Here is a 12,917-nt window from a genome sequence, read left to right as displayed (position 1 = left end):
CGATCCATAGATGCATCTTATAATACTATCAAGGTCGTACAACCCAATCCAAAATATCTACAGAGGCGTTCAACTCGATCCCATAATGGTATTGCTGAGACGTTCACCCCGATTCCATAAGAATAATAAAATTTTTGACGGGTCATCAGACCAACTCGCGAATATATGTGTAAGTTATGAAATCAAGAAACTTTCGGAAAAATACATATAATGCAGGAGAAATCCGCAAGAGAAAGCATAATTTCCGCGGTTAATCAAGTAGCACGTCAAGTTTCTAGAATAGCAAAGTTCGACACTCTATGCAAATCTAGTCTCACGCTAAAACATAAATTTAAAACATTTAAATAGGTAAAAATACTCAAGTAGTACAATTAAAGCATGGTGTGAGTCTAAGTCTACCCGTACATAATCAAGAATCTAGCATACGAACATACGCGCGTCATTTCATACGTGCGTAGGTCCCATAATGCATAGCACGTAACAAATATAGCACCTACAGGGTAGATTTCCTCTTACAAGCTTAGACATGAGACTTACCTTGCTCCAAAATCTGATAATCGACTCCAATGCCTATCCAACATATCAACCCAATGCCAAACGATCCGAAACAAGCCAAGGAACGTGCAAACCAATCATAATATACTTAAAAACTCGTAATTTAACAATTAGAAACAAATCCTTAACTCCACATGAAAGTCAATAAAAGTCAACCCCCAAGCCCACGCGCCCGAATTTCAAAAATTTTCGAATAAGTATTACCATAGCACAACGAACTAAAATATATAGTTTATTCCAAATTTCATGGTCAAAACTCAAAAATATCATTTATAGGTTTTCTTCCAAAATTTCACAATTTCCATGAATTTCTATGTTTAAATCTATATATAACTCATGTATCTAGCTCACAATGAGTAGGAACCATTTAACTTGTGATAGATGATAAAAATAACCCTCCAAAATTGCTCCAAAATCGGCCCCAAATAAGAGAAATGAGATTAAATGAGTTAAGTCTCGATTTTGCACCTTATGAACTGCCCAGTCGTTCCTCTTTGCGATCGCGGAAGTAACCTCGCGATCGCGAAGGGCAACACTGCCTCAGCCAAAATTTCCTCCTATGCGAACGCGAAGGACCACTCGCGATCGCACACTAGAACCAACCAATCCTATGCGAATGCGTGCCCATCACCGCGAATGCGAATGCCAATCCTTCAAGTCTTAGAAACTTCTCTTCCGCGATCGTGAATGACCTCACGCGAGCGCGTTGAGCAACCCTCCAGTCCAGGCCAACTCTACTAACACATCGCGTTGGCGACCCTCACTACGCGAATGCGGAGAACAACCAGACCATTAGAATGCAATCGCGATGCCTTTTTGCAATCGTGACGAACAATTCTTCTCCAGCTCCACACAACACTTCGCAATCATGAGACCTTCTCTGCGATTGCGATGCATACCACTGACACCAGAAACCAACAATTCCAAATCAAAGGGAAATGGTTTGAAATCATCCCAAAACACATCTGGGACCCCCGGGACCCTGTCCAATTATACCAACAAGTCCCCAAACCTTATCCAAAGGTTCGAAACGTCACGAATAATATCAAAACCACGAATTCACGATCAACATCCTTCTCTTAACTTTCAAACTTCACCGAACGCGTACGAATCACACTTAGACATTCCTGATCACGACCAAACTTTACACACAAGAACTAACTAAACCGATCCAAAGTACCAAAACACCATCTAGAGTCCAATAACACCAAAGTCTACTCCAAGTCAAACATAGCAAATTCAAAAACCTTCAACATTCAAACTTCCGACAATAAGAGCCAAATCGTTCATTTAAAACCTGCAGGGAACTGGACAATAACAGGTCCAGTTCAAAGTGAAAGGCTCTAAGTTCTCAATGAGCCATGAGAAGTTGCCGAGCTCATAAGCCCTTATCAAGATCGCGGCACACATGGCCTTGTATCATTTACCTATGTATTCACCCTTCAGGTAATAGATACGGGCTTAATTAAGACTCCTAAAAATCCAGGCACTGTTACTAACTGTTATGACCCAAAATTCCACTGGAGACGTGATAGTGCCGTAATGGCATCTAACACCGCTTGCTAGGCCAGCCAACAACCAATAAGCAAAAATAAACTTAAATAACATTATTAAATAGCCAACAATGGCATAACATATATAATTGAAGCCAATAGCAATAATACAACTGAAAACCATCCCACAATTTGGTGTCATCGAGTAAATGAGCTCTACAGAATTTAGATACAGAGCTGAACCAAAATACAGTACTGTTTGAATGATTAAATAGCAGTAGCATTAACTAAGAAGAACGGGATTTCAACGTCTGCAATCGGAACAGCAGATGCCTCGAAATCTCCAACAGGTACAGATGCATCTCTAGCAATCACCTCCTCAGAAGTACCTGGATCTGCACATGAAGTGCAGAGTGTAGCATGAGTACAACCAACCCAATGTATTCAATAAGTGGCAAGCGTAACCTCAAGCCGAAAGTAGTAACGAATTTTGCAAGGTCCAAAACTTATTTTGCAATACCCATTAACAGCAATAACAGTATGATAACGGCAGAAAGGAAGTTCAAGAAATATTTGGTTCAACTTTATCACAAAAAAAAAAAGAGAAATAATCATGCTTCTCAACTGTATCAGTCAAGGCATAAATATTTTCCACAAAAATAACCTAAACACAGTTTACCAATTAAAACTACGATTAAATATCATATAAAGATATATAAATTACCAGTTAGCACGAGAAACATATGACCCTATGCTTTCACGATAAGTTTACATGCCAAAATCAATGATATTGCAGTTTAAACATCAAGTATACCAAAATCTTAGCACATGTATAGTGCCTTGGCACAAGTACCCCTCCAACATCTCTCTCTCACACACACAAAGCACTGTACGAGTGCCTAATATAAGTCTCTCACCAAGCATAGCTCGTATCCCTGCACCCACAGGTTAATACCTAACTCCGGAGGGGTAGATCCTAACTCAAGTGCCAATCGGATCTAAGCCAACAATCAATAACACTTAGCCCAAATAGGGCCTGGCGCATGCGTCACCTCACTATCAATACCATTCAGCCCAAGTAATAAAATCTTAGGTGGAGCTTGGGCATAGGGAGAGGGGGCATCCAAGTAATAAAATCTTCAAAAGGAACATATTCTATCTTTTTTTTTTAGAAAGGGAGCATTTTGGTCATAAAGTCTTTAAAAGGGATTCTTAGTGTCTTATTCTACCATATTATCCATTGGTTAACCATTTACTATCCGTATTAGATATGGATACGTCGGGTAATTTGTCCATTTTTACATTATCTAGTTTTTACCCGCTTGTATCCGACTCTACCCGTCCGATTGTCACCCCTAAATTGGCATGCTTCACATGGCTTATAGGGGCAAACTGGAGTCGATTTATGATGTCTAGACTTTTAGGTTGACAGATGCAAACAGGATTGGATCCACTTCTTGATTCTTAATTTTAGTCTTTAAAAATGAATAAATGCACGTGACTCACACAACAGTCTGTTTGCGTTTAGTAGTTAATACAGCATAGTCTATATTTCCTCTAGCATAAATTTTTAGCAGCTATCAGCATGGTCAAGCGTTAAACAGCATCTGAGGGTGGTTGGTCTTGTAGAACTTTCTGCAGGTGGTTCAAATTATCAAATACGACAGAACTTATTAGGTAATAACATACTACTCAATCGATTTTCAAAGGGCCCAAGCTTACAATATCGTGATTATGAAAATTGTTTGGGTTTGAAGGAGTTGTTAGAATTTATTTCATTTTCTTCTAATGCTTAAATCTTTTCCACATGCTATAATAGAAACAAACATAAGATATAATCACTAACATCCTTGAAAACCCAAAAATAATGCATGCAGAAGTTAGAGAAGAAAATTCAAGGATGAAGTTGCCAACAGAAAAAATTGATTCAATAACATAGAAAATGCAGTTTTCCCAAAACGCCACTCCCTCCCTCCCTCCCTCACTCATCAAAAGCTTGTCTATAGTTGCAATACATCCTCCAAAGTCTGAAGGAATCCTAAACATCAAATCTCAGACGTTTGAGACGTTCAAAATGATTTTGCCATTCTCATCAGAATCCTAACATTATCATCAAAACTGCTGGGAACAGGACAAAATTGTAAAATCATTCTGCGAGGATAAAGAAAAGATTTTTCTTCTTTCATGTCTATAGTTTGTTGCTTTTTGTAGGTATTGGTCTGTATATTTGTTGGGAACATGACTCAATTGTAAAATTACTGAATTCAGGGACATGCAATAGTTTGGAGGTGTAATGATCATTCAGATTGGAGGGCCTGAGGACTTCTGAAATATCTGGGGCAGTATGTTTAAGGAGGTAATTTCACATATGGTCATGTCTGCCGCAAAGTTAAAAAACTAAAATTTTATAATCAAAAGAGTACATTAAGTATTTATTTGCCTTTCACTCCTTAAGTACCATTTGACTATCTATATAAGTGACTCCACTAGCATGGATTAAAGGACAGGAAAAAATCATGATATTGAAAAATTTGCAAAGAACAGGTAAATAATCTATAGAGCGTAAAATAGACTTTTTGCATTTATGAAAGTAAAGGTCATTGAGACAAGGGGGTGATGATGCCTATAGTTTAAAGTTGGACAGAGGGTTTGATTTTTCAGATAAAGTTCGAGGGAGACCTTGTTTGTCTTGAACTATGGACAAAATTCTTGTTATACATTTTCTAACCACGAAAACCATCTTTCACTTTCAACCTTTTTAGAGTGTGTCTAATACACACTTTTTTTTCTTGACCAATTTTTCAAAGCATTTTTTTTCTTGACCAATTTTTCAAAGCATGTGTAAAGTCACACATCAATAAGATCGTGACACGTGTCATTATTCTTTTAAAAAATAAAAATATGTAAAATTATACCCTTTACCATCTTCTCCATTGCATCTCTTTCTCTTCGCCGGCTAATGATCTCCTCTTGCCGACAACCCAAAAAACCAGACCTCATGTCGTCCAATTCAAACAAAAAACTAAGAGCCCCAATCAATTGCTCCTAGCTTCTGATTTCCAAATATTTTCGAGATAAAAAATTACAATACCATCATTAAATATTGGAATCTTTTGCAAAAACTCTACAAACACCAAAAACAATGAGGTTCTATTAGGCCTTCTTAAGCAAACCTACAACCCTCTGCAATGCTATATACTGGTAAGTGGGTCATATACTACTTCATAGCAAAAAAATAGGCAACAAACAATACGAAATTATACGAAGTTAAGGGCTCCTTCATGGCTGCCCCTAACAGGTGAAAGGGAAAAAAGGAAGAGGAGAGAAAAATGTGCTTCAATGGAGAAGGTATGGTGAATTTTCGACATGTGAGTATTGGTTGATTTTAGGATGGTGGTGAAGTTGTGGAGCAACAATAGTGGGTGGTGGAGAGGTCTAGATGGGTCTGGGGTGGTGGGTTAGTTTAGAAAAATAAAAAAAGGAAAAAAATTAATTGTAATCGTTGGATAAATTTTACTAAATTTGAACCGTTTAAATAAAATATCAGATATACGATGGTTGAGTGTGTAAGATAATTTTCGTGATCAGAAAGTGTGTGATAAAGATTTGGTTCATAATTCAGGGGGTAGCTTATGTATTTTGCCAGACCAAAAACTGAACTGTATTGAAGAATTGTATTAAGTCAATTTTGGAGCACATAACCAAAAGGCCAAAAACAAAGTTGACGTTGCTCACAATTATGATTTCCCCATTTGAGGACAGAGAAATCAATTACAGAGAGGTATAGATATAGAATGAGCCCTACGAAGTGACTACTTCAGCCGAAATGATTAGCAAGCTTCATAATAGACTAAAGAATAACACCGAGATCGACAGTAGTTCATACAAACTATCAACTGCAAAAAACTGTTATTAAACAGGAGATAATTCACATTCACGAGGACCAGCTCAAGATAAAGCTCAAGATAAAACAGAAAAAAGAGTACCAAATCAGGGAGTACATAATTAGAAACTGCATTCTGAATGGAACTACGCTGGCAACTAAGATACAGAATTCAGATTTTCACTCCACAGTTTATGGTTATATGATAGTAGTATAGTCAACTCAATCCTCACTATAAAAAATTTTTTGGAAGAAATGATCATCACTAAAAGCTTTTGAAAAGAATTCACACTATATCTAAACTCGTATCTTTGAAGAAAGATCAAACATTCTGGAAATAGGAAGCACTTAATGTCACTCTCTTTCTTACAGTAAGGCAAAAGAGAACGAGCCTTGAAGATTATAGGAAAAAGGTCAGTAACCAACATAAATAGCAGCATTCACTATGTAACAATCATCATTTTTATCTCCCATGTCTTCCACTTGGACACCGCTGGAGCATATCAGTCCACCATCTACGACCTCAATAATCAAGATTCTTCCACTATAAACCACAAAAAAGAAGTTTTAGAAAAAATCAGAAAGAAAAGAACAAAAGTACAAGAGATAAGTTCCAGATTTGCTCGTCTAAAGTTACCAACCCATAAAAATGTGAAATTAGAAATAGACAGTCACTAGTAAAACAGTCTTTCATTACTTTTCCTGCCTTCACTAGTTCCAGGGAAATAAGAAAATCCAGTCGCTTTCTTTATTACTACTTAATTTTTATTGTTTAAATTTCCAAAGCAATATTCTTGAAAGGATCAATGGAGAAGCTATTACTACAAACCAAGTATTCTTGTATCTTGTACTTACTAAGGAAAGACTGACTTGACCTTCTCAAGATCTAAAGACTGTTGGAGAGGCCGAGGAACTCCCAGTTTGATCTGCAATTTCATCTGCTCAAACGATACACCGGGTATAGATCCTGGATCGACCACATAAATTGTTATAAAGGGAAAAAGTAAAGCATGCTTACAATCTGAAACTACCTTAAAATGTATATCCTATAATATACTGTGCCTATCAATCAATAGACGAAGGGCCGCATTAAACCAACCAGATAGTTCACTAAGGGAAGGAAGGAGACTTGGCAAACTAGAGATAGTTTCAAGCAGACCATTGTGAAGCAGAGAGTTTATGAACAATTCCTCGTTGGAAGCATTCATTCTTTTCAAGTTTATTGTTTAAAACCCAATGTTCTATGCTAATTGATATCTCTTAGCTGCCCCCAGAAAAATGAATGTCCCCCTCATCATCAAAATTATTTCTTTCTTTCCAAATAGTGGAGGCCTCCAAAGGTGCTAAATTGTTTTTTCTGCTTCTTCATCCTTTCCTTCTCAACTTCCATCCTGTGAGCACATTACCTATTCAACTTCAAAACGTTTTTATACTATATCCCAAAGTGACATACACCCTGCTAGAGATATTTATGATGACTGCCTTATAATTTTAATTCTGAAAGAAGGAATCGTCAATATGATGAATAGATATAACCTTGACTTAAAACTATTGGTCTATAGTATGTACATAGAATAATCAGGAATTAAAACAACAGAAAGTCACATGTTAAAAGTACAAGGTACAGGTTGGTCTGACAAAAGTTACCTAACAAGCCTAATAATTACAGTTTATAAACTACGTAATACTGCAGATGCAAGGTTCTTGTATGTTTGGTAAGCGAAGCACCTGGGTTTGAATCTTATTTAGTTGGAATGCCTAATAGAGTTGGTCTTTTTCAACTAACTGGTCACCTCCTATTTTCTTAAATCATCCCCACATGAACAAAATTTTCCTTTTTTGTTGTTTCCCCTCTAATTAACATTCTCCTTGTGATGACTTCACGTTCTCCCAAATATTATAATCGAATAAACTATTTTATTTTACCTGGATAGGAACAATCAAATTCCACCTAAATAGTCATGTCATTGTACATGCAAAATGTCAAAGCAGAGTTTAAGGGAATCAAAAAGATTGTGCTTTGAGCCTTTGAATTCTGGTCTTTAGCAAGTTTATCAAAAAAAAAAATTGACAGAAAGGTTCAATTAAATTTCCACCTAAAACCGTTCCAATTTGACTATTTCTTTATTGTCTATATGGCTGTATCAGCTTCTTCCATCAGTTTGACTAATGACCAATATACTGTCCACAAAAGTGAAGAAAAAAGAAGGGCTTCCGTAGCTAAGAAAAATGTCAATCAGAAAATTGCTGAGGCTATACAGGTGCATGATTAAAAGTAAACTCAAGAACTTCAAAATGGTGAGCTTCAAATTGTCATTGCATCACCATGTGATCCTCCATCCTGTTGACATCATCACAGATGTTCCCACAAAAACTGTGGAGTGGCGTCCAAAATCAACAGCCACCAATGCAAATGCTGTACTGGAATGGTGTAGCAGAGTCTCTCTCTCCACTTTACCCGTCCGCTCCATCAAGAAACTGTTACTTGTAGACCTTTCTTCCATTTAAAAATTCTTAGAGAAAGTGACAAAAAGCACTGAACGGAGCATTACTATCTAGAGGAAACATTGAGCTAACTGTTTTAAAAGAAAACTAAACATTCTATTCACCACCTATACATACAGGTCATTTCACAAATCCCTACGGCCTACACGTCGCTAAACTAAAGAAAGATCTTTAAACTTCAAGGACTTTTTCTCAATTCAACACACGATTCATGCTACAAGCCTACAACATAATATTAACATATAATGTATAAACAAACATTTTCTGTAATTTGGTGAGCATCAATGAAACAATTTACAAGATTCCGTTATAATTCCACAAATGTTCACTAATTATCCTGCCAGCCAATGTATATTAATTTGCAAATGAAGCATAATTAGCAAAAACAAGCCAGAGAAAAGAAGTTGTTACCTCTTCTGAAAGCAGGTATTGAATTGGAAGAAATTGCATCCTTACAAGCCCGCATTGCTGCAGAGGTAACGTCTTGCCTGTTTATTCACTCAGTTAGATTCAACTAAAAAGATTTCTCCTTGCTCTGTTTTCTCCTACACCAATTTCAAAAAAACAATATAAAACAAACATCATGGCACATTCTCCCAAGGGGTGACCCATAGGTCGAATAGCTGAAATAACAACCTCAGAATCAAGGTTCAGATTAGTCCAGTCCAATTAAAGATGGGGGCAAATCAAGCAACTCTTACTAGATAGATGGGATAGGAAGGAAGAACCACCGACAGCATTTGCAGCTGCTACTTTATAATCAATATACAAGCAGTTGAGCGCAGGGAGGAAGTTAATTGCCCATTAAAGAGGTGGAGCTAGTTAAACCATTCCCAAAAGTTTCCATTCCAATCCTAAAAAAGAAAAATTGAATGGAAAAAGCTCGTGACACAAGAAGGGCAGGAACCTTAATCCTCAAGGAAAAAGATAGAAATGGATTACTTGCTTCTCCAAAGGCCCCGGCGCAGTTAAGAAGCTGAAAGAGAAGCTACTGGGACTGGGCATGGGCATCCTCACTGATGCTATTTAGTTATTTGGGTTCAGATTCCAGCAGAGGCCATATCAAGTAATTTTTTCGTATCTACCTAACTCTTAATTGGCAGAATTAATCACGAGTTGTGTGGGTGGGAGGTACTAGATACTCAATGGATTAGTTATGCAAGCTGACACAAAGACTACTGTTCTAAGGAGGTAGCATATCTTCGTTCGGGACACCATCTTAAGAACTAAAAAAGAAAAGGATTAAAGTTGCATACATTGACAGTCAAATAATTTATTACAAATCCCCTATTTGTCAATAGAAATGTTGGCTTAAAACTTTACATGTAATTATCTTTTAGGTGATCTTATTGTGTGAAAAAAAATATGCATAGAACTACAACTAACAAAAAAGAGTAAAAAGCAGAGAGGGAGAGATACCCATGTTGATCATAGCCGACGCCCATTTCGACAAAGAGAAGAGTCATGGAAGAATTCGGCACAGAATTAATATTTTCCATAGGGGTTTGCTCACTAGCTATAGCTGTATATTCTGACGTCGACGAGGAGGAAGCTATGATTTGGCGATAGATTCGAGGTACTAGGAAAAATGATGGATTCTTGAACCCAGGAAATAGAGCTCGGCTATGGCAATTGAGAATTGGGAGAGGGGGATTATGGTTGAAAGAAGGGAGATCTGTTGGAGGGAGAAGCTGGAGATATCTGATTGAGCCAATACCAATCATCTTTGTCAAACCAAACTCTTGCTGCGGGATAAACAGCCCTTCCAAGACCTTGCTCCGTTTTCCTTTTTTTTTTTTTTGTTTTTATGCACCGTCAATATTAAGAAATATTAATTAAATTAAATTGTGTTATTTTATTTGTCAATACAATATATCCAATTATAAAAAAAAATTGTTATTTATTTTTTTAATTACATTATCTAATATTTAGTAATATTACATTGTAAATATAACTTTTTAATAGTATATTACTTTATTTAAAAATCACATATAAAATCAGTTATTTTTTTAAAATTGCCAAGTGGCATATTGTGAGAATAGCGTTTGATTTAATGTGGAGGCTTTTTTTCTCTCTTTTTAATAATATTGTTATATTAACTATAGAATTTTTTTTATTATCGTATTACTTTGCTTAATAAGCCATATGTAAAATCAATTATTTTTTTAAATTGTCAATTGGCCTATTGTGAGAATGTCACTTGGCTTAGGGTGTGTTTGGTATGAAGGAAAATATTTTCCGAAAAATATTTTCCCATTTTCCTATGTTTGGTTGCCTTAAATGTTTTGAAAAATATATTCCTCACGAACTCATTTTCCTCCAAAATGTTTTTTCTATCAAGGAAAAGTAAAACATTTTCCAAAACTCTTTTCCAACCTTCTTCTCATTCACCATCCCACCAACCCAACCCAACCCAACCCCACCCCAACCCCACCCTACCCCAACCCTAAATAGAAATATTATTAATAGTACTTTCTTTTCATGTTATAAATAGAGTATTTTTTTTTTCATTTCAACAAATGAGTATTTTCTTTCATTTCAACAAAATGATGTAATAAAAAGTATTTTATTTTATTTCAATAAAAAAGTATTTTTTTCATGATGTAGAAAAGGTTTTTATTTCATTTCAACAAATGAGTATTTTCTTATCATGATATAGAAAATTATTTTCTTTCATTTCAACAAAATGAGTATTTTATTTTCATGTTGTAGAAATACTACTTTCTTTTTCAACCAAAAAATGAGTATTTTTTTAGTTATGGAGCACAAATTTCAACGTTGTTTTTGCGTAAAAAAGTAAAGCAACACATTAGTTCCTTTGAGTTTGTGTGAATTTTTAGAAGAATAATTAAATTCTTGAATAAAATATAGTCATGAAAATGTTGGGTATTTGGGAGGTGGGGGGGTTTGGGGGGTGGGGGGGGGGGAGGAAGCACAGGAAACATAGAGACTTGGGAAGGGGAGTGAGGAGAGTAGCATAAAAAATTATTTTCCTAAAAAATATTTTCTACTCTTTAACCAAACACTAGAAAATATTTTTTCGGAAAAAAAGTCTTCACTCACCAACCAAACAGGAGAAAATAAGTGATAAAACTACTCATTTTCCATTAAAATATTTTTTAGGAAAATATTTTCCTTCATACCAAACACACCCTTAATGTGGATGGCTTTTCCTCTTCTTTTAATAATATAGAATAAACTTGGTTGTTTTTTAAAATTGTCGATTGGCCTATTGTGAGAATGCCACTTGGCTTAATATGGATGTTTTTTTCTATTTTTTTAATAATATATAGAATATTGATAGATATAAATTTTTAAATTTCTCTCCTTTTTATGATATACAATATAGATTTATAAATAATAATCTAAAATTATTTTTTAGACTTAAAGAGTAAAAAAGAAACATGTGTTTTAATAAGCCAAATGTAAAATTAGTATTTTTTTTAAAAGAAATTGAAATTTTCTTGTTCCTATTTTATAGGAGTATTGTCCTAAATTGCCAAGTGGCATATATATAGAAGTAAGAATTTTCCGTTTTCCTTCTTTTACTTATTTTTTTCCTTAGCTTGAATTATAAGAATTTTTCATTTTTCCTTCTCTTACTATTTTAGGGGGTCTATGCTGAAATGTACTGCCCAAACAAATAGTTTTCCACCTGTATAACCTTATAATTATTTATATTTTGATTTTTTAACATATACTTAATTACATTAAATTTTATAAAGTCCAATCTCTTTCAATGTTATTTTTTACATTCTTCCCCAAATTACCATAGAATCTTCTTCATTTTTTATTTTTTATTTTTAAAATTAGTATAACATAATATATATATATATATATATATATATATATATATATATATATATATATATAACTAGTTTCTATGAACGTGTTGCACGTTAATAACGAAACGTAATTGTTCAGTTAATGATCTATATGAAAGAACGAAAAGTTTAATTAATGAAAAAAATATAGTTTTAGAAATATGCAATACGATCATGTTAACATAAGGTTTCTTTATAGACGTCATATTAGTGTATGTTCCCTTTAGATGCTTTGAATACTCTATAATATTCAGAGTTTTTGTTGTCGACATTGAAATACCTCTTGCGTCATGTACTTTCTACAACTTCTATTTTTATTTGATGATGAAAGTATTTTTCTTAATAAGTGATCTTCACTATTATTATTACTATCGGTCTTGACACCAATTATTCTGGAAGAAGGATCACATTATTTTTTATTGTATGTTCTCTATTTATGATATGAAGCAAAATATTATTGAATGTTGGATCTGTTTTTGTTCTCATGTTTCTTGTTAGATGAATCTTTTTTATTTGAGGTAATAAGTATTATTTTACCAAGTTAGCATTTACAGTTTCTATTCTCGTCAATTTTTGGAGTAATGATAGTATTTGTTGAAAATCACCTCGAAAAACCATTACTTTTCCAACAACGATATCGTCATCCATAATATTTTA

General features: G+C 34.7%; 1 protein-coding gene across 2 annotated transcripts; it reads right to left on the bottom strand.

Moving 5' to 3' along the window:
• Positions 1-6,043: 6,043 nt before the first annotated feature.
• LOC104246526 (uncharacterized) lies at positions 6,044-10,210 on the bottom strand. Of its 2 annotated transcripts, none has more exons than XM_009802338.2 (4): positions 9,856-10,210; positions 8,848-8,924; positions 6,787-6,898; positions 6,044-6,475 (listed from the first exon to the last, which is right to left on the bottom strand). In XM_009802338.2, exons 1-4 carry the CDS (start codon positions 10,158-10,160, stop codon positions 6,346-6,348), a joined length of 624 nt encoding a protein of 207 aa, XP_009800640.1. In that variant the 5' UTR covers positions 10,161-10,210; the 3' UTR covers positions 6,044-6,345. The 2 variants fall into 2 exon arrangements, with proteins under 2 accessions (XP_009800640.1, XP_070024470.1); XM_070168369.1 differs by having other exon boundaries at positions 6,807-6,898.
• Between the last annotated feature and the right edge of the window lie 2,707 nt (positions 10,211-12,917).

This window comes from Nicotiana sylvestris, chromosome 2 (assembly GCF_000393655.2).
Source record: "Nicotiana sylvestris chromosome 2, ASM39365v2, whole genome shotgun sequence".
Taxonomy (NCBI): domain Eukaryota; kingdom Viridiplantae; phylum Streptophyta; class Magnoliopsida; order Solanales; family Solanaceae; genus Nicotiana; species Nicotiana sylvestris.
The sequence above is the reverse complement of the archived record's forward strand: the minus strand, read 5'-3'. Positions and strand labels throughout refer to the sequence as shown.